At 47.2% G+C, this 26859-nt stretch overlaps 1 protein-coding gene across 2 annotated transcripts in view; it reads left to right on the top strand.

Moving 5' to 3' along the window:
• Nucleotides 1–26859, top strand: part of KMT2B (lysine methyltransferase 2B) — a 694916-nt gene that overhangs the window by 551790 nt on the left and 116267 nt on the right. For both annotated transcript variants that reach the window (XM_085615911.1, XM_085615910.1), the window contains exons 27-28: nt 4515–7107; nt 17901–17996. In XM_085615911.1, coding sequence (XP_085472037.1) covers nt 4515–7107; nt 17901–17996 — 2689 coding nt within the window. The remainder of the gene's footprint in view (nt 1–4514; nt 7108–17900; nt 17997–26859) is intronic.

The following is a 26859-nucleotide window of genomic DNA, read 5'->3' on the forward strand; positions in this document are numbered from 1 at the left end:
TTTGCCTGTTATCAATTTATAATTGCCTCTAACTTCTTGGCCTTTCTCCTTTTTCTTTCTTTTGGAAACTTGGTACAGGACTGTGCCCTTGTTTCATCAGCCGATCCTGCAACTTCTCTTGCCTCCAAACAAGCACCACGCCCACCAAGACGGACAACAGCAACCACCTCAAGTGCATCCTGCTCAACACCCGCTCCGTCCACAGACACGCCGTGGAACTCTGGAACCTCCTCGACACCGCATCTCCGGACGTCGCCTTCCTCACGGAAACCTGGATGAACGACTCTTCAGCCCCCGACATCGCCATAGCCATCCCGGACGGCTACAAGATCATCAGGAAGGATCGCGTCAACCAGACCGGAGGAGGCATCGCCATCGTACACAAGAGCACCATTCGCATCTCGACTGACTCCATCGACGTATTCAACGCCGCCGAATACCTGCACTTCCAGATCCACACCGACCCCAAGACTACCCTCAGAGGCACCCTCATCTACAGACCCCCGGGACCACGCGCACAGTTCTGCGAAGACATCGCCGACTTCATCAGCCCTCACGCCCTCCCCTCCGCCGACTACATCCTCCTCGGGGACCTCAACTTCCACCTGGAGAACAACAATGACCACAACACCACCGCCCTGCTGGATAACCTCGCCAACCTCGGACTTCAGCAACTGGTCAACACCCCCACCCACTTCGCCGGCCACACGCTCGACCCACTCTTCTCGTCCAGCAAGCACGTCACCTTTAGCCACTCCACCGGACTTCACTGGACCGACCACAGCTGCGTCCATTTCAGCTTCAGAAAGAACACGGTCCACAATCACCCGAAGCAGGCTCCCCACAGAAACTGGAGCAAGATCACCGCCGACCAGCTCGCCACCTCCCTCAGCCAGAGCCCACCTGCCAGGACCACGGACCCTAACACAGCTGCCCTCGACCTCACGCAGTGGCTGACCTCCTGTGCCGACGACCTCGCCCCACTGAAGAACCCCCCCTCCAGACCCAGAAGCAAGAAGGCCCCCTGGTTCACCGACTAACTCAAGGACTCCAAGAAGGCCTGCCGCACCCTCGAGAAGGCCTGGCTCCTCAACAAGACCGCCGACAACAGAACAGCACTCAAACTCGCCACTCGCAGACATCACCAGCTCATCCGCACCACCAAGAAGAAATCTCTGCGGGAACGACTGGACAAGAACGCCCATGACAGCAAGGAGCTCTTCAACATCGTCAAGGAGTTCTCCAACCCCAGCACCGGCAACAACGACATCACTCCCTCACAGGACCTCTGCGACTCCCTCGCCTCGTACTTCCACCGCAAGATCGCCGACATCCACAACAGCTTCGACATTTCACCCCCGCACCCATCGGTTGTACCTTCGCGCCCCGCCGCCACCCTCCAGACATGGACCGAGGTGACCCCCGAAGACACGTCACGCATGATGAACACCATCCACTCCGGATCTCCGACCGACCCGTGCCCCCATCATGTCTTCAACAAGGCAGCCTCTACCATCGCACCCCACCTCCGAGACATCATCAACACCTCCTTCAACACAGCAACCTTCCCGGAGAGCTGGAAGCACGCCGAACTCAGCGCTCTGCTGAAGAAACCAACAGCGGACCCGACCGACCTCAAGAACTACCGCCCCATCTCGCTCCTTCCTTTCCCGGCCAAAGTCATCGAGAAGGTCGTCAACAAGCAACTGGCAGCCTTCCTCGAGACGAACGGATCCCTCGACCCATCACAGTCCGGATTCAGAGCCAACCACAGCACCGAGACAGCCCTCATCGCAGCCACCGACGACATCCGAGCCCTGCTCGACAACGGCGAAACAGCGGCACTCATCCTCCTAGACCTCTCCGCAGCATTTGACACTGTCTGCCACCGCACACTAGTCCAACGCCTCAACGACACCGGCATCCAAGGGAAGGCTCTGGAATGGATCATCTCATACCTCTCCGGCAGAACACAGAGAGTACGCCTCCCTCCGTTCCGCTCCGAGGCCACCGAAGTCATCTGCGGCGTCCCGCAAGGATCGTCGCTCAGCCCTACTCTCTTCAACATCTACATGAAACCCCTCGCTGCCATCGCACGCCAACACAACCTCAACATCATTTCCTACGCCGATGACACCCAGCTGATTCTCTCCCTCTCCAGAGACCCCGACACCGCCAAAGCCAGCCTGCACGAAGGGATGACAGACGTCGCTGAATGGATGAACATCAGCCGCCTGAAACTGAACACGGACAAGACAGAAGTCCTCATTCTGGGACCATCACCCTCCGCATGGGACGACTCCTGGTGGCCCCCGGCACTAGGCACCGCACCTGAACCGACGGACCACGCACGCAACTTGGGCGTCATACTGGATTCCTCCCTATCGATGACCAGACAAGTCAACGCCGTCTCCTCAGCTTGCTTCCACAACCTCCGCTTGCTCCGAAAGATCTTCCGATGGATCCCGACCGAGACCAGGAAGACGGTCACCCACGCTCTCGTCACCAGCAGACTAGACTACGGAAACACCCTCTACGCCGGTACTACAGCCAAGCTTCAGAAAAGACTTCAGCGTATCCAGAACGCCTCCGCCCGACTCATCCTGGACGTCCCCCGACGCAGCCACATCTCGTGCCACCTGAGAGACCTGCACTGGCTCCCTGTCAACAAGAGGATCACGTTCAGACTCCTCACCCACGCACACAAGTCCCTCCACGACCTAGGCCCAGGGTACCTCAACAGCCGCCTCACCTTCTACACGCCCACCCGCCGGCTACGTTCCGCTAACCTCGCCCTCGCCGTCGTCCCTCGCATCCAGAGAGCCACCGCTGGAGGAAGGTCATTCTCCTACCTGGCAGCTAAGACTTGGAACTCCCTACCCGTCCACCTGCGGATGACCCAGGACCACCTGGCCTTCAGGAAACAGCTCAAGACCTGGCTGTTCGAGCAGTAGCAGACCCCCTTCCCCAAGCGCCTTGAGACCCTTACGGGTGAGTAGTGCGCGATATAAGTTCCATGATTGATTGATTGATTGATTTTGCTTATATCTTCTCAAATAATCAAGATTAAATGCTCCTCTGTCCGGCTGGACAGAGGAGGAAATCACATAGGTCTCACCGAAGTCTATGTTGAATTTTTACTTCCTAACTATAAATAAGCTAGGGACTATTGTTAACAAAATAAGAAGTTACCTGCGCAACATGGATCATGCAGAACAACCAGACTTGCTAAACTTTTGCAGGGAGAAATCAGGCTAACAAACTAAGAGCACTCACTACCAGGAAACGGGGGGCCACACTGGCTTTCATAGCACATTTCCCAATTGATGAGATATGCGTGGCTGAAACTTGGTCATCAGTCCATACCTCCATAAAACGTTACTCTGTAGATATCAATGCAATCAGGAAGGCACGTTTATGGCAAAGCCATCAGACATCTTTTTGCAACATTACACTCCAACCCACCCTCCCACAAAGGCCTAATACTGCGGCACAACATGTGAATACAGAAAAGAGTCATGCTGCAAAAGGAAAATGTTACTTGGCTGTAATAAGTTTTGCAGCATTGTCATTTCTGGATTTGCATGTGACCCACCCACCTACCCAGTGAAAGGGTTATGGTCACACTAAAAGGGTCAAAGCAACATATTTCACTTTGGCATGGGTAAGCAAACTTAGGGCTGGGGTAGAATCTCACAATGGCAATCACTAGTGGGGCATTGTGGGCTTAAGCTCATTATAGAGCTGGCACTGTCCACCTTCTAGTTGACGTCCGAATCAGAAACAAAATAGGGGCACCCCACCACTAAATGTCATAATAATGCACAGCATGTGGATCCAGAAAGGTTTTCAAGCAGCAAATCTTTTGTTGGAGATAATTAACCACTTCCTCTTTATGAATATCAAGGTAACTATGCATGATAACGAACTGGATTGCGGTCAAGTATATTTTCCTTTTGATTCCATTTTGATTCACGTGTGACAGACCAAGTTGCCATGTGAGGTTGTGTACATCATAAATCACTGACGTGCTTTTGTGTATATTATGTGAGCAAGAGTCTAAAGACAGGGCTACCTTTTGAGGCATTGTGACACAAAAGTGTCTGTCACGGAGGAACCTAATTATAGAATAGCCCATGAGTGGTGCTAAATGTGCAAACTTTGAGCAAAACAGAGGACTTGTAAAACTCAACCAGTGGATGCCACAAATCTGAACAGCATTTTCACAATAATTTGATTTGTGTAATATGCGTAAACTGCTTTTGTTCATTACCTTTTCCTGTAATGAAAATTGATTGTGTGTGTCATTGGGTAATGTTATCTCTATCTGATGTTGGTTCCCTCCTTCTATCGTTACCAGAGGGTATGTTTGCTATATTTGCATCTCATGGAACTAGAAATAATGGCAGTTTTTTTATTTTATTATTCTTTTACCACTATGTTATAAGAAATGGGGTATGGTACCATAGCTGGTGGTGTGGCTTTAATGTGCTCTAAAACTTTATATCTTTCAGGAAGCCCAACTTCTGTGTCCCACCACATTCTGACTGTCAGTGATCCAGATGTTGTGCCGTTACGGAGAACCAGGCGCCACAGTCCAGTGAGTCATGGTACTACAACTCTTGGTCAGATTTCCTCACCAACCCGGACAACTGGTGCCACCAATGTCAGAACCAAGATCAGTCCTTCAAGTCCAGTCTCTCTCAAGGGTGGAGCATCAATCACCGCTGCACTATCAAGCCCTGACCCCTCCAGCAGATGTAGGGGCCATCAGCACAACCTGCCTACCTCAGCAATTGCTAGCCTGCCTGAAATCGACTTTGTCATGCAGACCTCTACCTCTGGACCACAGTCCACCTCCCACTCTCATTTCTCAGGAGCAGATCATTCTTATAACTTTAAAAGATCAAGCACCCCATCTGAAATGGATGGATTGCAGAGCTTTGAGTCACCTGATGTTGGTGCATATCAGGACCTGGAGTACTGTGATACCGTTAGCTCACCAGGACTCCTCTCTCCCGGGTGCCCACTCGGGTCCATGGTGGATGATGGCCAGCTTGTGCCTGGATTCTGTGTGGACGCCTTTGATGAAAGTGATATGGAAGTAGTCTCTTCACTGAATGTCTCGGATTTGGAGTTTGATGATAGTGTCCTGGACAGCACCTTTCAGGAGGATAAACCTCCGTGTCACAGCCAAATTGTGGTGAACACACGGCAGGCAAAGGAGTTCAGAGAAGATAGATTGTTCGGTCTAGGCACAAGTACATCAGGCAGACATCATGTTGCAGTGAATGGTGGTGAGAGCTCAGAGGATGATAATTCACAAAACTGTTACAATTTCTCTAGGACTGTTGTGACCCGGAACATGGATCTTCTTCCTTACCCTATGGACTTAAAGCTGCCTCATATAAAGCAACTAGATGGTGTTGATGATGGCACGGAGAGTGACACCAGCAGTGTCACCACCACCACAGAAACTAGAATGCCCCATGTCACAAAAAACATTTCATTTCATGCAACAGGTTCGTCACAGGCAGCTGAAGGGACAACTGACATCCAACCAGCGTTTGCTCCCGCAGTGGATTCTAAAAACCCTCAGGCTTCTGTAGATACAGTCCCAGAAGACCTTCCATCTGACATTGTAGATTTTGTGCTAAAGGACTTCAACTCGAGTACTCAGACACTCTCCAGAGAGAGAATTCACAGCTCTCCCACTCTGGTGCTTCCCAAATCTGTGTCAGAGAATGGATCAAACATTCTTGCAAACAATTTAGTCACAGTTCCCCAGGTGCTATCCAATCCACCAAAATCCCTATTACATCCTGTGCCGGTTACAAGGGTAGACTCTCTTCCTGTTGCTCCCTTGCAGTCAGGAAGCAACTTTCATTTGATTAATGGTAGCAGTGGGCCCATTACAAGACGAGAACAGCTCATTGCTAGTAAACCATCTGAACCAACATGGCTGTCAGCTGGATGCCGGCCCATAGACCCAAGTCTAACAGTCTTGAATCTAAAGGATCCCCCTCAGTTGCAGAGGGTGTGCAAACCTCTCTCGCTTTCACCCAAAGTGCCTACTTTCACAATGGCCAAATTGGAAACACCATCTGTCTCTGCTCATAAACCTAGCACCACCTCCAAAGTTCTCATGGTTAACAAACAAGGGCAGCTGTTTGTGAAAGTGCAGTCAAATACAGCTCCAGGTGCCCCATCCCCAGATCAAAAGGTCATCACATGCCAGCCTGTGCCGATCAGTCCTTCTCCCTGTGCTCCAGTTGTCAGTTGCAGTGGAGGAGAACAACTAAATTTTCACTCCGTTATTGGGAACCTCCGTAACCAGCGAGGCAATGGGACAGCATGCCAGCGGTTGGAGCCAACTCCTTCAAGTAACATGAGGGTCATGGTAATCCCACAGATCAGACCATCCTCACAAGTTGTGGAGAGTAATTCCAGGGGAAATCCCAGGAAGGTAGCCCCTAACATCAAGAAATCCGGTTGTGAGTTGAACCTTGGAGGAGCTATGCTAACGCCAATTCAAAAGCAGCCTAATTTGGGAACAGTGATTTTGCGGGCATCTGCTCCTCTTGGAATTGTAGGGAATGATGCTCCCACATGGACATTTAGTGGCCCCCTGCTGAATGTAATGCCCATGCTGAACGTTATTAGGACAGGTGTCCCCAATGGTCCTGCACAGTTCACCATTGGAACTTCCACTGTCATGCCTCAATCCATGGGACTTCAGCAGAATTGTGTCCTCCAAAGGTTTCCAGTGAACTCTGGGATGATGGCCCTTTCAACAGGCCTTCCCATCCTTAGGCCATCACTGCTGCAGGGAATGTCAACCTTTAATCTTACCGAGGCACCTGTCCCCCCACCCCAGGTGACTCCGTCCCCAAAATCGAATGGCACTCCTCATTCTCCTGTTGTTTTTGCACCTCTTATCCCCAAGCCCTCCATACCAACTCAGTCCAGCTGTGTGAAGAGAGGTTCGACATGCAACAGTCTAACACCTTCCAAGAAGCCGAAGCTGGAGATCTCTCCAAAAGCAGTCCCGGAGAACAGGCCGCAAACAAATAACTTGCCGACTCCTTCCTATAAAAACAATGCAGGGTATGTATGCCAAATGAAATGCTTGTATGGATGGTAGGAAACTGTAACTCTTTGCTTGTACTTAGAAACTTTGTTATCTGGTCCATTGAGGCAAGAATTAAGGTTAGCTTCAAGAGTAGGCTACGGTTTTAAATCTGCCTGTGATGTACTTCTTTCAATTTGCTGGCTGTAACCTATGGGGACGTGACTGACCGGCATCCCGGCGATGCCCCTGTGTGCCTGGACACTGGTTTGCGAACATGCCTTGCAGCCTGTCGAGGAGGCTCAGTTATTCAATCTGGTGTGCGAGGGATTGTCTGATAGAGCATTAGGAAGGGGTTTCAGAAGTCTTTATTTTTATATTCACATTTGTTTGTTTTCCATCTCACTACTGCACCAGGAGGTATTTCTGTGCATCACAAAATGGAGCATTGTGCAACTGATTGATAAGCAAATTCAATTTTTAAATAATAGAAAAATAAAAGTAACCTAAGTCGCATGAATAATAAAATTCAGATGTGGTCCAACAAGATGTGCTTTTAAGGACTTCTTGAAAGAGGAAGGGTTGGTTACAGATTCGACTGTGACTTCGTTGCAGCTTCTGTGAATTATCAGATTCTGCTAGTTTAACTTTTGTACCTTGGTTCCCATTGGAGAGTTTTTACTTCTGATGCCAGATTGACAGCCTTAAGTGCTTATCAAACTGTCTTAATATGTTGGCTTGTTTAGATGAATCACTTTGTACACGAGGCACCATATTTTGACTGTAATCATATTTACGCATTCTGGTTCATATCTGTTTATTAAAGGAGTTTTTAACACGCAAACCTATACCTTCAGGCTGGTGAGTGTAGGGAGTAGTACAAAAAGGGAGAGGGGGGTAAGGGACAGGGAAGAGGCAAAATGTGAAAATAAGTTGGGGGAGAAAGAAAAGGGGAACAAATAAACAGGGAGAACAACCACCCCCGCCCCATCCAGAACTTCAGTTGAAAGGTTTATTATAGGAGTGTCCAATTGATCAATTGGGCTTAGACTCGCCCACTGGCCTGTCAGGTTTCCTCTTTACAGAAACTTGTCTTGCTGTTAAATGAACAGCTTTGAAAGGAGCAAATTATTATTGAGGTATTCCTACAAGAGTGGTTTTGTCGAAGGCCAGTCCTAGATGTTTAAGGCACATGCTGTTATTTTCATCTGCGTTGTACACAAGTGCTTAGTTTTATTCAGAGGGAAGGGGAAAGTAGGTGATAGAGTAACTGTGTGTGTATGAGGTAGAGTGTAGTGTCAGTTGTGAAGCCCAAGGGGTTCGCTATTGAAGCAATTAAGGGTGGAAACACATTGAATTGTACTTGAAGTAGGAAGCTGGCTCTGTGTATACTAGACCAAAGCGAGGTATAGTGTGCACGGAGTCCAATGTAACCCAAAAGGTAGGCAGAAGTAAAGTAGGTAGCACCTCACACTCTATTTGTGGTAGTGTGGTCGAGCAGTAAGGCTTTATCAGAGGACAGTGTTAAGCATTTGTTGTACACCTCAGTCAGCAAATAAATTCACACACTCAAAGACTGAACTTCAGACCAATTGTTTTTGTATAAAAATATTCTTTTAGTTATTTTATTTCCTAGAATCAAGAAAGCCTGGCACAGGTAAGTGATAAATACTTTGCAGTAAATATACAGTTGTAATACAGTTTAGATTGTAATTGTATATGCACTTTGTTTTGACTTACAGTATTGTTACTGAGAAATGCAATGCTTTGTAAATACTGTACATATACTTTGAACTAGCTTTTTAGTAAAATGACCAGTACATTACTTTCACGTTACTTTTTATACACAGTGTAGTATACCTGGATACTACATTGGGACATTTCCTGTAAACGGGTAAGTAAAAGCGTTTTTGTTGGTTAGTGCAAAATTAAAGAATTTCTTTAGGTTTTCCAACTCCACACTTAGAAACTTTTCATAGAAAAACAGTCAGTTATTGGTTTAAAGGTAAGTACTTTGATGTGGGAGTATGTGTTTTGGGGGTAGACTCCGGGGGTCAAGGATTCGCTCTTGTTACACCTTCAGTGGCACTAGGTTGGCCGGTTGCAGAGTGCTGAGGCCCAATGTTATCCAATTGGGGACAGGAAGCCTCCGGTTGATGGCTGCTGACGAGCTGGGCACTGGGGCGTGGGAGCAAAACTTCTGGACCTATTCTCAGGACAAATGGGGGTTTGGGCCAGCACAAAAGATGCACCCCCAGTGACACTGGGGTGGCCGTTGGCAGAGTTCTGTTTTGGCGTCGGAAGCCATGTAGCTTTCAATGGGGAGTCTCCGGTTTGCATAAGCAATGCAGGCTCGTGGACAAAGGTCTTCTGGGTGCAACCACCACTTGGAGAGGTAAGTTGAGATTTTGGGGCTGGTTAGGCACTGTCGGTTGGGCCACCCAAGGCCGTGGGGCTTTGGGTACAGGGGTACCTTTTAGGGTCAGATATTCTTACCAGCCGCTGGTCTCGTTTGGGGGACCTTCCGGGTTGAGGCTGCAGGCATCTGCTGGAGGCTTGAGGCAGGTCAGGGGTTGCCAGATCTCGGTGCAGGATCGCGGGGGCGTCCTCCTCGTGGTGTTGGGCCATTCAAACTCGGGCCGTTGGCGTCGGGTGCAGAGTGGTGCAGACCCACGGATCTTTGCGGAACTGGAGTCTGTTTGAACAAATCCGGTGTTCAAGGGAGACCGAGTCTTTGGGATTGAAGGCAGGCAGGTCCTTTGGGTTTGTCGATGTTGCTGGATGCAGGACATACCGGGATTTCGCTGGAGCAGGTTCGAGGTAGGGATAGGCCGGTAGGCTGGGGTCAAGTCAGTGGACGTCCTCCTCGTTAGCTTCGGCACGGCTGCTCGATCCTTCTTTTTCTTATTATTTTCTTCTTGCAGGTTCTTGTCTGAGGAAGCAAGGTTCGGGGTTGCCCCTAAATACTAGGTTTAGTGGTGTTACAGGTAGGTAAAAAGGTTGGGATCAATAGGTCCCTTCTCTCGGGTGGGTATACCCCCTATTATGCCACCCTCCAGTAGGAGGGCGGCATAAGCCTTTCCCTGGGTGGCTCGGTCAGAGATGTGCTTCACCTCGCCTCCCCTACCTGAGGGGAGGAGTTAACAGGGGTGGGCACACCTCTCTTCCTCACTTGTTTTTCCCGCCGGTTCTCCCGCCCAAAGTGGGGGTAAGAACCAGTTGGGACCAGTTGCTGAAACCAGCAAGTGGCCTGGGGAAGCTCACAAAGGAGACCCATTGGCGTCATGCATCTTCATTGTGCCTTATGCAAGACTTCAAATGCGTCCCTTGCAAGAATGTCTAGCACGTCAGTGGAACCAGGCTCACGGACAACTCTCAGATCTGGTGTTGGTGGACAGCCGCACACATCGCTCTCTGAAATGGTGGAACATAACAAACCTGTCCAAAGGGCGGCCGTTCCTAGAGCCTCTTCCACAGATAGTGCTCACAACGGACGCATCACTCACAGGATGGGGAGCCCATCTCCTCGGACACACCACTCAGGGCAAATGGACCACTCAACAGAAAGTGCTCCATATCAATTACCTGGAACTGCTAGCAGTGTTCCTAGCACTAAAATCATTCCAACTACATCTCCAGAACAAAACTGTCCTCATCCGGACAGACAACATGAGAGCCATGTATTGCATACAAAAACAAGGAGGCACACATTCTCTCCAGCTGTCCCAGCTCGCAAAGAACATTTGGAGATGGGCCATTCCTCAGAACATATACCTGCTTGCAGAACACCTTCCAGGGTTTCACAATCAAATTGCCGATCTGTTAATTCGACAAACACAACAGATCCACAAATGGGAATTACATCCCCAGGTCCTACTGCCCTTTTTTCAACAATGGGGCCAACCAGACACAGAACTGTTCGCCACACACGAAAACGCAAAATGCCCAACCTTCGCCGCCAGGTTTCCCCACCCGGAGTCAAAGGGCAATGCGATATGGATGAACTGGTCAGGCAGATTTGCGTACGCTTTTCCGCCTCTCCCACTCATTCCATTAGTGGTACGCGAGCTCAGGCAACAGTCTCTCAAACTGATCCTAGTAGCTCCCACATGGGCACGCCAGCCGTGGTTCCCAACACTACTGGAACTCTCGCTAGTTCCACACCAAAAACTGCATCTCTCCCTGTCCTTATTAACCCAGAACCATGGAGAAATCAGACACCCAGATCCAGGTCAACTGAATCTGGCGAACTGGCTCCTGTAGTCCTAGAGTTTGGTTACGTCAACCTGCCACCAGACTGCATGAATATTATAAAAGAGGCCAGAAGGCCTACCACTAGAGCTTGCTATGCTGCAAAATGGAAAAGATTTGCCATTTACTGCACTAACAATCATATAAACCCACTGGATGCATCCATCCAGGACATCATTTGCTACTTACTTCACTTGCAAAGATGTAATTTGGCATACTCATCCATACGTCTCCACCTGCCAGCATTAGCAGCCTACTTACAAAATCGCTAACACTTGTCACTCTTTAGAGTACCTGCGATCAAAGCCTTCATGGAAAGACTAAAAAGGACAATTCCTCCCAGATTACCACCCTCTCCAGTGTGAAATCGAAACATTGTTCTTACCACGCTTATGTGACCCCCATTTGAACCTCTGCATAAATGCGAACTACAGTTCCTCATATAGAAAGTGGCTTTCCTTATCGCTTTCACATCCCTCAGAAGGGTAAGTGAGATCCAGGCTTTAACCATACAAGAACCATTCTTACAATTACACCGTAACAAAGTGGTTCTTAGGAAAACTCCAAAATCCCTTCCAAAAGTCATATCTCCATTCCATCTTAACCAATCCAGTAGAGTTACCAGTGTTCTTTCCAAATCCAGACTCGGTAGCTGAAAGAGCTCTTCATACCTTAGACGTTAAAAGAGCCCTTCTTTACTACATCGACAGAACCAAATCATTCCGCAAAACAAAACAATTGTTTGTAGCTTTCTCTTCACCACATAAAGGCAACCCCATTTCCAAATCTGGGATAGCTAGGTGGATAGTTAAATGTATCCAAATATGATTCCACAAGGCTAAACGCACACTAACGGTTCCCCCTAGAGCACATTCCACACGCAAAATAGGGGCTTCCATGGCATTCTTAGGAAACATTCCCTTAGAAGATATTTGTAGGGCAGCCACATGGTCTACAACACATACCTTCACTAAACACTATAGTGTTGACGTGCAAGCAAAGCAACAAGCTTCTGTAGGACAGGCTGTCCTTAAAACTTTATTTCAAACTGCTGCAACCGATACAGGTGACCACCGCTAGGGGAGATACTGCTATATAGTCTATCTTAGTGTGTGATCTGCAGCTCATATGCCTCGAATGGAATATGCTACTTACCAGTATGCATCTGTTCTTGGCATGTAGAGCTGCAGAGCCACACACGCCCACCCACTTCCCCGGGACCTGTATCTTTTCTAGCATTGTCTTACTTAGACATTACACATGGACATCTCTCTCTTTTCTACAAACTCATTCATTTCCCATCATGGCGAAAAAGAATCTAACGATGGAGTTGATGCCCATGCGCACTGTCATCCAAGGGAGGAGTCACCTATCCCGTGACCACAAAGACTTCTTCCGAAGACGACAACAACCTGCAAGCATCCGAGACCAACACCAGATGGCGATCTACTATCCTAGTGTGTGGCTCTGCAGCTCTATATGCCAATAACAGATGCATACTGGTAAGTAGCATATTCCTTTTCTCCCTAGGATAACATTGTCAGAAAGTGGCTCTGTATATACTGTTCCCAAATAGGTACAGGGTGTACAGAGTCCACAGTCCTCAGAGGCTTGGCAGAGGCTAAAGTTAGATATAACCTTACTCTCTAAAGTGGTAGCTTGGTCGAGCAGTAAGGCAGTATCAGAGGACAGTGTAAAGCATTTGTTGTACACACTCAGTCAGCAAATGGTCTCACACACTCAATAACTGAACTCTAGGCCAATGGTTTATATATACAAAATATATGCTTGTTTTATTTTAGAACCAACAATTGGATTTAAAATATACTTTCTCAAAATGAGATGCTTTATATAAATAATTTTGCAATATGCAATTGACTTTTGTAAACAGTTGCAAGTGGTTGCAATAGGCAACACTATTTTAAACACAATAATGCATTGAGTTCAATGGAAGTTTCATGTTATTTGCCACAGATTACTTTTAGGATTACTTTTGGAATTCCAGGACTGGATCCTAGATTCAGTCCTGGGTCAGTACTTGGAATCAAGTGAAAAAAGTCGACTTAATTACTGTGATGATTTTTAGACAATATTTTGCTTTTTTTAAAAGTTGATTTCCTACGGCAGAAAATTCAAATTGCAGGTATGTTATGTTAACGTTACTTTTGTAATCCAGTACTGGGTGCCTAGACTCAGTACTGGGACCTTTATTCAAAACAGGTAAGTAATTACGTTTCCATATATTATACGATTTTTAAAGAATATTTAAAGATTGCAGAAATTGACACTTAGAAGAAATTTCACAGAAAAACAGTCAATGATTTCCTATGGAAGAAAATTGGGTTTCTGGTAAGTACAGTTGTAAGTAGTTTTCAGAGTCAGTGCTGGGTACCAAGATCCAGCACTGGGAGCTCACCTAAGAGCAGGTGAGTATTTTCGTTTTCGTTACTCGGCTGATTTTTGGTGAATATTTTAAGTTTTGAAAAGTCCACACTTGGGAAGAAATTTCAGAAAAAGCCAGTCAATGTTACCCTATGGAGAACATTGAGTTATCGGTTTAAAGATAAGTTCTCGACTGGCAGAGTTAAGGTTCTGGGCATAGACTCAGGGGTCCCCCAGGGTGAGGTAGGTAGAGTTGGTTCACTCCCAGCGGCAATAGGGCTGCCGGGTGCAGAGAGAGTTAGGCCCAATGTTATCCTATGAGGGATAGGGGGGGCTTTGGTTGGTGGCTGCTGACTAGCAGGCCACACAGCTGTGGGAGCTGGGCTCCTGGTCACTCACTCAGGGCAAGTGGGGAATAAGATAGGTGTAGAGGTTGCACTGCCAGGGCCACTCGGGCGGCTGGGTGCAGGGTGCTTTTGAGCCTTCGGGCACTCAGTTGATTTTAATGAGAAATCTCCGGTTTAGAAAAAGACTGCAAGCTCGGGGACGAGGATTCTTCAGGTGCCACCACCACTTCGAGAGGTAAGTTGGGTAGTTGGAGGATAGGTAGGTACCCCGGGATTGTGCACAGGGGTCCCCGGGTGCAGGGGTGCCTTTTGGTGTCGGGATATCTTACCCTCTGCTGATCGTGGTTGGGGGGGGCACCTTGTTCTGAGGCTGCAGGCTTCTTCAGGAGTGTCGAGGGAGGTCCTTGGGTGCCGGACTCGGGGTCACAGTCGCCGTGGGGTTGTCCTTGTGGTCTTTGTTCACTCCGGCACAGGCCAGGCTTGGCTGGTGAAGAGTGTGCTTGGATCGCGGTTCCGGGCTGCTGCCAGGGATTGGAAGTAGATTTTGAGTAGAGCCTCTACTCATGGGAGTCCCAGGGGCTTAGAGTCAAAAGGTAGCCAGGTCTTCCGGGGTTTGTGAGGTTGCTGGCCACAAGAGATGCCGGGTTGGAGCAGGAGCAGGTTCGAGGGTCGACAGGCCGGTAGGGCGGGGGCCAAAGCAATTTGTGTCTTCCTCTTCTTAGCAGCTGCAGGGCAGGTCTTCTTTCTTCTAGCTCTTCTTCGGATTTTGGAATCTGGAATCTGGGGAAGAAAGGTTCAGGGTGCCCCTAAATACTAGATTTAGGGGCGTTACAGGTAGGTGAAAGGCAGGGACCAATGGGTTCCTGAGGTGGGTACACCCCCTATCCTGCCTCTCTCCTGTGGGAGGGGGCAGTAGCCTAGTCCTGATAGGGTAGGGCTCCCCATCTTCAAGATGGCGAGAGCCCGGAGATGTGCTTCGCCTCACCTCCCCCACCTGAGGGGTGGGGTTGGCAGGCTGGCACATCCCCTGTCCTTATTTGGGGTTTCCGGCCAAGCTTCCCGCCAGAGTGGGGTTTGCAGTGGCCTGGGGAAGTTCACAGAGGCGGGCATGCCTTTGAAGCTTCCCCCTGCCCATCCTGGGGGAGGAGATTTAGCACCTCGCCCAGGATGTGGATTGTTGCAGGCCCAGGAGAGCAGGGGCTCTCCTACCCAGGGGTCCAGCAACATGTCTGCTGTGTGGCAGCCTAGGCAGCCTCAGAAAAGACGTGGATTGTAGGTTAGGTTTTAGGGGGCATCTCTAAGATGCCATCTGGGTTGCTTGGTACATTTAATTCCTCACTGGCACCAGTGTGGGTTTAATGTGCTGAGAAGTTTGATACCAAACTTCTCAGTCTTTAGTGTTGCCATTATGGTGCTGTGGAGCTCGTGTTTGACGAGCTCTCAGCACCATGTACTCTTAAATGGCAGCACTGCACTTACAGTGCTCAGGAATGGACCTAGGCACTGTAGGGGCACAGGGCTCCTGCTCCTGTGCCCACACCATTGGCATAAGGCACCCAGCTAGAGGGGTGGCTGATGTATGCCATGGCAGTGTAGGTGATGAGCATGGCACACAGGGACGTGTGTCATGTTGACTTTGTTTTTGTCTTGCACCCAAACACTCAGCCTGCAAAGGCAGTGTGTGTGTGTGTGTGTGTGTGTAAGGGTACAGGGCCTCTAAGGGTGGCACAATGAGTGCTGCAGCCCTTAGAGGCCTTCCCTGGTCACAAGGCCCTGGGTACCTAGGGTACCATTTACCAGGGGCTGACATGTGGCCAGGGTTTGCCAATTTGGTTTTGAGGATTTTGTTTTGGGAAGGATCATAGGCCCTGGGCACCTGATTGGCAGGAGTCCAGGGCACACTCAGTCAAAGTACATTCATTATTTCATCAAAAAGTGGGGGCATACCATGCAAGAAAGATGGCACTTTCTCACAGACCCCGAGAGCACCAGGGGTCCAGAAACATGTCTGGTGGTGGCAGCCTACGCAGCCACTCAGTCAGGTCACTAGCAATTGGTCGGATTTCAGAGAGCATCTCTAAGATGCCCTCTGTCGTGCATTTTACATTAAATCCCACACTGGCATCATTGTGGGTTTAGTGTGCTAAGAAGTTTGATACCAACTTCTCAGTCTTCAATGTAGCCATTATGGTGTTGTGGAGTTTGTAATGACAAACTCCCAGCACCGTATACTCTTAATGGCAACACTGCACTTACAGGGCCCAGGAATGGACTTGGGCACTGTAGGGGTACAGGGCTCATGCACCTGTACCCTCACCACTGGCATAGGGCACCCAGCTAGAGGGATGACTGAGGTATGCCAGGTCAGTGTGTTGAGGGCATGGCACATAGGGATGTGTCCAATGCATTTCGGGCCACGCCCTTCGTCAGGGTACTATTTCTGTGAATGGGTAATTTATGAAAAATTGAAGAATATAATTTTATGTTTGAAAACAAGAAAATAAACATGAGAATGATCTTGTATATACCAGTTGTTGAAACATTATTAAAATCATTCTAAGAGTGCACCCAGGGGACGTTGTCCTCGACCAAGGATAATACGCGGATCTCAGTTTATTCAGTACCCTCGCACTCAGGAGGGGCTACCTGACTGCACCAACCTACCATTAGTACCCGGAACGCAATAGTCACTAAATCAACAGGAGTGCGAATGCCCTAAATCCCAATCATTTATTACATAGGGATGTGTGCCATGTAGACTCTTTGTTTTGTTCTGTACCAAGGCACTCAGCCTGCAAAGGCAGTGTGTGTGTGTGTGTGTCAGGGTAGAGGGCCTCTAAGGGTGGCACAATAAGTGCTGCAGCCCTTAGGGGCCTTTTCTGGTCACAGTGCCCTGGGTACCTAGGGTACCATTTACCAGGGGCTGACATGTGGCCAGAGATGCCAATTTGGTTTAGGCTTCCATGCAGGTTTAAGGAAGGAACACAGGCCCTGGGTACCTGATTGGCAGGAGCCCAGGGCACTCAGTCAAAGTACATAAGCAATTCAGCAAAAAGTGGGGGCATACCATGCAAGAAAGAGGGCACTTTTGATTCCTCCTTCTACAAAAGGGGCAGATTTACACTTTCACATACATAGAATTCTAATTTGGCTGCATTGTACTTTGATGGCAGTGGTGTGCAATAGTGAACTCCACATTTGTGCTTATAATATCAGACTTGTATTCAGTTATTCTTTATCATGTTTGCCCCTCGTCACTTCATACCTCAGGGGGCTTTAGTATGTAGAACACATGTTCAGTTGCTGAAGTTGCATAATGCTTCAATTTGATATCCTATCTGGGATTTTGATGACTGGTCTAGGAACGTTTGATCACATAACTTCTGTTGCATTGACGACAACGAAATATTTTGTTTCTCATTAAATCTATGTCCATAGATTTACAATGTACTTGACTCAATATACCTTTTAAGATTACCTTATTAGAAAATACAACCAATCTTCTAATATGTGGCAGCGTCCATCCATGATATCATTCTTCATCCAGAACAGAAGATGTTATCAGTCACTCTGAGAAATATTCCAGTAGTGTGGCTATGCACTAGATTTTCATTATCCTGTTAGTTAAACATAGTGTTGCAGTGATAAGTATACAAGAAATAATTTTGTACACTGATTAAAGTAACTCAAAATGTATTGAGTTTTGTGAGCCCATTGACAACGAGGATTCATGGTGGGTTTATGGTGATGCTTAGTTATTCACAGTATTGATAATCAAGCTTATCGTTTAGTGAAACATTCCCAGATCTAACAACTCTACTGATTTTCCAACAATACGTATTGTTTTTCAGCATTGGCCAGATGCAGACGAAGACTCCAATAGTGACGGGGACACTGGAAGAAGACCAAGTAAAAGAGGAGGATCTGAGTGACCCTGAAAGCATTGTGTAAGTAGTGAAAGAAAGATGTTTTGTAGAGGAAAAGACCACCAATTAATGTTTCAGGAGAGATGAGAGAATGAGCCTGGGGCCGGAAGATAAAGCAGAGAAGACAATCTCTCTACAGAAATCTCTTTTGGGGATTTTCAAATTGGTTTGTCTCAAGAAACATCCTCTGAACTGGTAAGGATCCAAACTGTATCCACAAAAGAGCAAAGAACTAAACTGATATTTGCAAATATTTTTGTTTTTATTACCTGTGACATTTACCTGCCTGTCTTAAACTCTTTAGGTCCTTCTGCAAGTTATTGGATTACTCCTTTCAGGGATATGTATTGGGTTAATAACGTACATTGGAATTTACTAATTTGGACATTCCATAATTTCTTTTAAATGTTTGAAAGTCATTTTATTAATCTCACACTAGCAGGATAAACAATACGCAGGCCCTGAGCTACTCTGAAGTGCATTCAACTTCCAGGCATAATCAAGCAGTCCACCTTTAGCTAATGTAAATTAGCAACAAACCTCCCACTTTCAAAGATCGCTCAAAAAGGTGTATTTGAATACCTAATGGCCAAGGCTCAGAAGCCGATATTCACATAGAAGTGGATCTTAGAAGGATGGTTCTTTTCTGAGATCCCCAATACAAGAAAGCATCAACACCCAGCAGAAGCGAGACACTCTGATATTATTCTCCCTACCCCATCTAAGAGACATGCACACAAAAGAGCTATCAGTTTTACAGTGTGAATCTTTTTTTGGAATCATGCTGTGCACTATTCCGCCATCTAGTTGCCTGATCAAAATTGTCATTTTTTTTCAACTTTGTGCTGGCATAGTTAATCACTCTTTGCTATGTTCCTCCTTGAATAACATCAGATATATGTCCAGGAAACCCTTCGGTGTGGTCACCATCTCAAGATTAAGAATCATTATTTTGGGCTGTGGTGTGTCCTAGCACAGCCAAGGGCTCAGGAAAGGAAAGATTTTCATCAAAAGCATAAAAAATGTAAGGGCGCCAAAGACTTCGGTGATTACATCCTAACTTCCTACAGACATCGGGAGAAAAAAAGACTGACTAAGCACAAATGTTTTTTTGAACAAGCTACTGCGAGCATGTGTGCCTAGCAGTTAGTAAGGGTTCTGAAGCATACTCCCTTTAATTTTTCTCTAGTTGCTATCACAAGTGCCCACCGAAGGACAGCCACAACATCTGCTGTTTGTCTTCCGAAGAGCCACAGGTCAGACTGTTGAGTTGCATGCAGAGGTTTGCTACCCACAGCCCTCAGGAGAAGAGAAAAGAAGAGTTGGTTGCACTACGCCATGGCTTCATCCCAGCGGAAGCAGGAGTCCCTAAGGGACTTGGGGTTGGCAAGGGCAGATGAAGATAAGCATGTAGACACTGAGGTGGACCATGAGGAACATGTGATGTTGAGGAATTTGTAGAGCCACAAAGGAAAAAACATTTACAAAACGGCAACTTATAGCTGAAATAGAGGCCAGAATGAGTTGGATGTGAATTTGATGATTTTCGTAAGAAATATAAAGTTAGAAACAGGAGGCACAAGAGGTGATGGACTTAGACCCTCTTCTTACACCCGAGTCATAAGAGGAAGTCGAGGAATTGTTCTGCTGTGAAGTAGAGGAAGAAATAATCGAGCAAGAGCCATCCATCTCCGGTAAGAGAATCAGCAAGGAATTGGCAGCACTTACATGCAGACTCACCAGAGGAAGGGGTAGATTTGTACCCATCTAGACAGTAATCCCCTATCCTGGATGACATTACTGCATGCAATTCAGTAATAAAGAGGACGGGAAACCTATATGGTTTTTATCTGGGAGAAGAGCAGGCAGAATTGTTGCCTGATTGTAGAAAAGTGCCCTTTTTGATATGGTCACACTCACTTTTTGCCTTGTAATTGATGCAATTTTGACAGAAGTGCACTAGGTTCCTGCTAACCAGGTCCCCGGTGCCAGATCTCTTTCCATAAAACTGTGTAATTGTTCCCCAATTGGCAGTACCTTAAGCACCTCTGTAAGTCCCTAGTAGATGGTACCCCTGGTAACCTAGGGCATGGGTACAAAAGGGGGTCACTAAGGGCTGCCGCATGTCTTGTGCCACCCTAAGGGACCCCTCACCACACTCATGCAAACTGCTATTGCCGCCTGTGTGATATGGTGCAGACAAAAGTGATCACACGACATAGCACACATCCTGTGTGCCATGCCTGCAGACGCTACGGCCAATATATATATCAATCACCCCTACAGCAGGCCATATAGCCCTAAGACAGTGGGTCATATTACCTGTGTGGACATATCTGCATGAGTAGATATGCCCCTGTGATGTTGAAGTCGATTCATAGACATTGCAAGTGGACAGGGAAGCCATCATAAGTATATGTCCTGGACACTGGTGAATAAGATTTCCCCAGCTACATGATGGCTTCACTGAAACCAAGGATGTTTGGTATCAAATCTCTTGTTTTTATTAAATCACACTGATTCCAGTGATAGATTTATTAATATATGCACCCAGTGTAGTGTCGTCCTAATAGTACCCTGTTATGCAGGACCTGCGCTGTTTACAGATAATATATACTGTGGGCTTGGTGGCAAACTGAGTTGGTACACCCCCACCGCATATGTTAGCCTATGGTTTGCATTCGCTATCTCGCAGTGCTACTAGAATCTCCTGTTATCAGAGAGATTAGGTTGTGCAACTTTCAGAACATAATCGGACGCGTGGAAACAATATACTACTTTTCACTCAGTCACTTGTGCTTACTTGTTTTGCTCTCAGAGAGATACACAGAAGAAATAGTCGAGCGTGTTTATAATAAGAATTTATTGTACTGTTGTTCTTCTCATGTAAAATGTATGTGCTGCTACAATTGTAATACAGTAGCAGAGATATAGTATCAGCAGTACAGTGAATAAAAAAAATTGTATTCTACCATTTTGCAATAGTCATGAACACATACATGAATATGAAGTGCATTTATAAAATAAAGTGCATACTCCTAAGATGCCTGTCTAGATGTACCTACCATGTGAGTAGGCGCGAAAGAGCTAATGAGCTTAAAAGCCTAATAGCCTAGAATCTAAGAGCCAAGAATCCCGCTAGGATTTAGTCGAACCCCCATACCTGAATAGTGAGAGTGTGGGTCTTCGTCCCGGACTTGAGTTGGACACCCCGCAAGGGATGGTTAGACCACTGTCAGCTGGAGCGATTGCATACCGGAGCCGCAGCGTCTCTGGTCAGTGTGTCGGCCTTGTAGTCTTGGTTCCCTCCTGCTTACTGATAGCAAGAGGTGCTGTATTTATACAGTCTATGTACGTGTGTTAACCATGGTTTAGTATGAGGATGACGTCTGGGATTAAACCTTTGTGCGTAGATAGGAGAGGTGAAGTATGCCCCCCTTGAGAGTGTACTCGTAAGTTATTCATATGTGCTAAGGATGACGTTTTAGCAATATCGATCAAGCAGAACCCACCCTCGTCGTAGAACTAGGTGAAAGGTTTAGTCCTTAAAAGGCGTCAATCCTTATAAGGCGTTCAGTCCCTATAAGGCATTCTGTTCTTATAAGGCTCATTCATATGAAATGAAGGGGAGATGATGTAGGGAAAGAGTACGATGGTCTCTAAAGCATGTCAGGATACCGATATGAAATATAACACCCACTCCACCTTATACTTAATAATACACATTTTGAGATACATATTTATAACGGTGTCAGTGCATAAATATGGTCAAGAAGACATTTAAAATGTTTTTTTTTTTTTTTAAAGATCCATTTAAAAATAGTCTAAAAACGAGGCAATAAAATGTTCTTTGGCAATAATTTGACATTTTGTTGTAAAGTTCTGCAAATCACAGTTCTAAATGGGTTCGATCACACAAGTTGAACTACTGCAAGCGTACTTAGAAGGCACTGCTTATTGAAAGTGTCAATTTGCAAAGTTATTTTGAAAAGGGGAAAGAAAATTTCTGAATTCGTTTCCAGCACACGGTGAGCCAGATTTAGTTGAGCAGTCCTGGCTGAGACATAACATTATCTCTGCCTGCTACAGCAGGGGACAAACACTGCCATACATCACATAGCACGTCAAGTGTGCACAGATGAAACTCCTCGCCGCCAACAGCTGAAATTCAATTCGGGCGTAAAAGGCACCTGCAGTTCCTCAAGTAAGGCATGCGTCAAGATGGGAATATGCTGGGGACAGAGTCGTGCATGGGACCACAAGGGTTCCAGCCTGGAGTCTAAGTCCGCTGGCGTCTCCGTGTCAGATGTCTAACTCACATTCTCCTCCGCAGAACCGGCATCGGAACACATGTACGTTGCAGTCATCAAAGACTGGTCTGAAGGATATCTCGCTGGCGGATGGTCCGTCCATTGTGCAGCAGGTAGACGATGATCAGAATTCCAGCTACAGCGAGCAGGATCAGAGGTAGACCCCCGAAAATGCTTCCAAGTACGGAGTGCATAAAGTTAGGAATAACTCCGAGGGTTGTCTGGAAGGTGTTGTGGAATCCTGACCCTATGGTCTTAAATAGGTGTACAATGCCGTTCGTATCTGAAATATTCGAGATACGTCCCACCATTTCTATGAAATGTAGGGGGCAGTCGGTATGAATTAGTGCTTGTATCTCTGTCGAGGTCCTTACAATTTGGAGTTCAAAGGTTTCTCGAGCGGAGGTTAATGGCGCCGTCTGCTGTGAAACCATGGCTTTCATTCTGCTCAAAGTATCAAACTGTATAAAAGAAACATTCAGTGAAGGCCATACTAGCGCCTCCCTGACTGTATTTGTCGGAGGAAACAATACTTGCATACAGCTAGTAACCCTGGTGTTCACGGTGACCAGATATGCGATGCCGGCAACATGCCAACGCAACCTTGATCGCTCAGCATCAAGTAACTCCCATTCAAAAGTTGCTCAAACGCTGGCGTGACCACGGCAGCTGGTGGTCCTTTCATGTGGCAAGGCAGATTCGAAACTGAACCATTATAGGCCCCGTGCAAAACGATATCTTGGCATATGAGAGAACCGCTTAAAGCGTCCTTGTAGTTGGTACCACTAAAACACTTCTCAATCCCCATTCCGGCATCGTAATCTATATGGTAAATCCCAAGATTTCTTAAAGTAAAGCGAAGTGTTGTTTTACCTCTGCAAGTGTTGAGGTTTCTAGCCAATCTAGGCATAACTTCCCAACACTATAGGATGTCACTACCCCTGGATGTTCTCTCTGTACATAACGTAGGTTTGGCCTATGCATCTTGAGTCCCTCGGTGATATGTAGGAACCGTTTGACATTTGTGTCTAAGGGCCAAAACACCCAATCCTTCCAATTTGGGTCTGATCTATTGTACTTTAGTGTGTCATCAACCTTTGTCCCTTCCTTTATAGAACAATTCTGCCACCCATGTGTTGGTGTTGGTAACCTTATAGAAAATGAGGCTGGATCTATCAGCCGCCTTCGACGCGGTATGCCACCACACCCTGCGCACACGCCTCCACAACGCAGGGATCCGAGACAAGGCTCTGGAATGGACCACCTCCTTCCTCTCCTGCAGAACCCAGAGCGTCCGCCTCCCCCCTTTCCGCTCCGAAGACTCCTAGATCATCTGCGGCGTACCCCAAGAATCATCCCTCAGCCCGACATTGTTCAACATCTACATGGCCCCACTCACCCACGTCGCCAGACTGCACGACCTCAACATCCTCTCCAACGCCGACGACACCTAGCTGATCCTCTCCCTCACTGCCAAGAGCGACCTCCACGAAGGAATGAAAGCCGTCGCCGAATGGATGAAGAACAGCTGTCTGAAGCTGAACTCTGACATGACGGAGGTCCTCATCCTCTGCTCCCCCCCTCAACCTGGGACGACTCCTGGTGGCCGACCGCCCTGGGAGCAGCACCAACGCCCACCGACCACGCACGCAACCTGGTGTTTGTCCTCGACTCAACACTCCATGACCAAGCAAGTCAACGCCGTCTCATCCTCCTGCTTCAACACCATCTGCATGCTCCGCAAGATCTACAGGTGGATCCCCACCGACACAAGAAAAACGGTCACGCAGGCCCTCGTCAGCAGTAGGCTGGACTACGGAAACGCCCTCTACGCCGGAGCCCAGGCCAAACTGCTGAAACTACTATATCGCATACAGAACGCCTCGGCCCGTCTGATCCTCGACATCCCTCTGCACAACCACATCACACCCCACCTGAGAGACCTGCACTGGCTGCCCGTCAACAAGAGGATCACCTTGAAGCTCCTCACCCACGCACACAAGGCACTCCACGACACCGGACCAGCATACCTCAACAGACGACTCACCTTCTATACCCCGAACCGCCAGCTCCGCTCCGCCGTCCGCGCCCTCTCCACCATCCCCCGCATCCCAAGAGCGACCTCCGGCGGCAGATCGTTCTCCTACCTCGCCGCCAAGACCTGGAACACCCTCCCCATCCTCCTACCGCAGACCCAAGACCTACTAACCTTCAGGAGGCTACTCAAGACCTGCCTATTCGAGCAGTAGCAGCACCCCCCCCATCCAAGCGCCTTGAGACCCTCACGGGTGAGTAGTGCGCTCTACAAATTCCTTGATTGATTGCTCTATTGTATTAAAATCCTGAAAGGTATGCAAAATATCCGTGCAAAAGCATGTGAACTGGTTTTCGGTGGTGTTGGGCAATGTTCCCACTGATGGTACTCAAACATTCCTAGGTGAAATGGATTTGTTCAGGAAATGATGACCAAAATGTTGGTATCAGTACATTTTGTCAGTCTGCAGAACCCTCTAACATTCTATTATAGGAAAATGCAGCAGTTTTCTCTAAATCAGACAACATGTTATTTAATGTTTCAGTGTCCCAATCATCAGAAAATGTACTGGAGGTAATGACATCACTCAATGATATTTTAAATACATGATTAATTTGTAATAGTTCGGTCGGTTCGAATATATTGAAATCAACCTTATCCCATACTTATACCATCGGTTATAGGTACTGCTGTAATGTTCACTGATGACGAGTCTCTTTGTTCACGATGGGATGATGGTTGTGGCTTCAGTAGGATGTTGACCTTGTGTGCTGTGGAACTTCTTTGAAGATAGTGTCCATTGATAAGCATACTAAAAGTCAATACTAAGCCTAGTCAGAAAAGATAAACAATATCCAAGAAATTACCTAGAGTTCAATCCAAGGTGATACCAGGTATGTCTTTTGAAGAAAGAGAAAATTTTCTTTGCTTTTGCTTGAACGGTATTTTGGCTGGCGTCGTTTCTGGTTTGCTTGGATCCAGTGAAAACGTATCAAAGTTAATGAATTAGCCAGAAGCAGTTCGATCAATTGTTGGAATTGCATCGGGATTGGTTGAAATGTTCTTTTCCTCTCGATGAGGCAAGTTGATGTAGACGTCTGTATTTGGTCGAATTACAACTTGTGAATTAATCTTGTTTTCATTTTGAATTTGAATGTTTGGTTCAAGTGGAACAAGTTCCATAGCATTGTTGCTTAGTCCTTCATTCCTTACAGATGGCTCTTCAAACGTGAGGAGTCTTCCTGTTTGAACTTCTTGAATTGTAGCTAGAGGAGGACGTCTGCTATATCTGAGTCCACTAGGCCTACTGTTTAGTATCGGCCATATAGTGTTGTTTGATTAAGTCGATTGAGACTAATCTTTTCTCCTTTTTTCCAGCAAGAGGTGGGAGCAGCACAGTTCTTGTTCCGTGTACTGTAAGGACTGGTACAGGTTTTCTGTCAGAGGGTCCAAATTCCCTTTCGTCCGCTATTTTTCTTCTCTGACCAGATCCCCGACTTTTGGTATCTAGACAGGTGTTGCCGTGACTACCTTGACTTCCTCAGTGGCAGTCTGCTTTAGATGGACATTGCTTTGTTTTGTCCTGGATTCATGTAGATCCTGTAAAACAGCCAAACGATCATGGATATCAAATGGTTTTTCATCCGCCACTGCGCCTTCACAATCAAGATCAGGTACCCACATTTGTGTCCCAAAGAGGACCTCATATGGAGTGACACCTCCTAGAGAGCTTCTTGGCTGGTTGTTTAATGCCCGCTGGACCCCATAAAGGTGTGTGACCCAACTACTGCCCTTGCCTAATACCCTAGCTGTTAAAGATTGCTTTAAGTCCCGTTTTTTTCTCTCCACAACCGAATTTCCCTCGGGATGGTACGGAGTTGAGAACCGCAATGCTACGCTCATTCCTTCCATGGCCTCTTTGTAAGCCCGAGAGCTAAGCTCAGGGCCGCGGTCGCAGTGTAGCGTGCTGACCGCCTATGTACCTATAAAGACTCGCAAATCTTTTATAACAGTTCGAGCATCAGCCGAAATCTGAGGCCATACCCATAGGAATCTTGAGCATGAATCCACTGCCACCATGATAGACCTGTAAGCCCCGTCCGTTTGTAAGGGGCCGCAGTGGTCCATGTACACACATGCAAGAGGTTTGTCTGATTTCAGTAATGGCGTCTGTGCCGGGCATGCAACGGTGGAGCCTTTCATCTGCTGGCAGATGTCGCATTTCAAGACATAGTCTTTAGTTTGCTTAGATAACCCTGGCCACCAATAGCGCTATTTCAGTAAAGAAATAGTCGCTGTGATGCATGTGTGCGCAGAGCCCAAACCCTCGTGTGCAGCTAATATTAAACCTTGCCTACGATCCATATTTGGTATTACTCTATCCCCCACTCCAGGAATCTGAGCATATGGAATGTTTTGTGCATCTAATTTATAAGAGTTTTTGAGTGGTAATTGTTTAGGTACTGCTGTGCTGCCTTTGCGTTATGCGATGACCGCTACCATTATATCTCCGTCTATCCTCGTTTTTGAACGAGTCAGC

The sequence above is a fragment of the Triturus cristatus genome, chromosome 7 (assembly GCF_964204655.1).
Source record: "Triturus cristatus chromosome 7, aTriCri1.1, whole genome shotgun sequence".
NCBI classification, from domain to species: domain Eukaryota; kingdom Metazoa; phylum Chordata; class Amphibia; order Caudata; family Salamandridae; genus Triturus; species Triturus cristatus.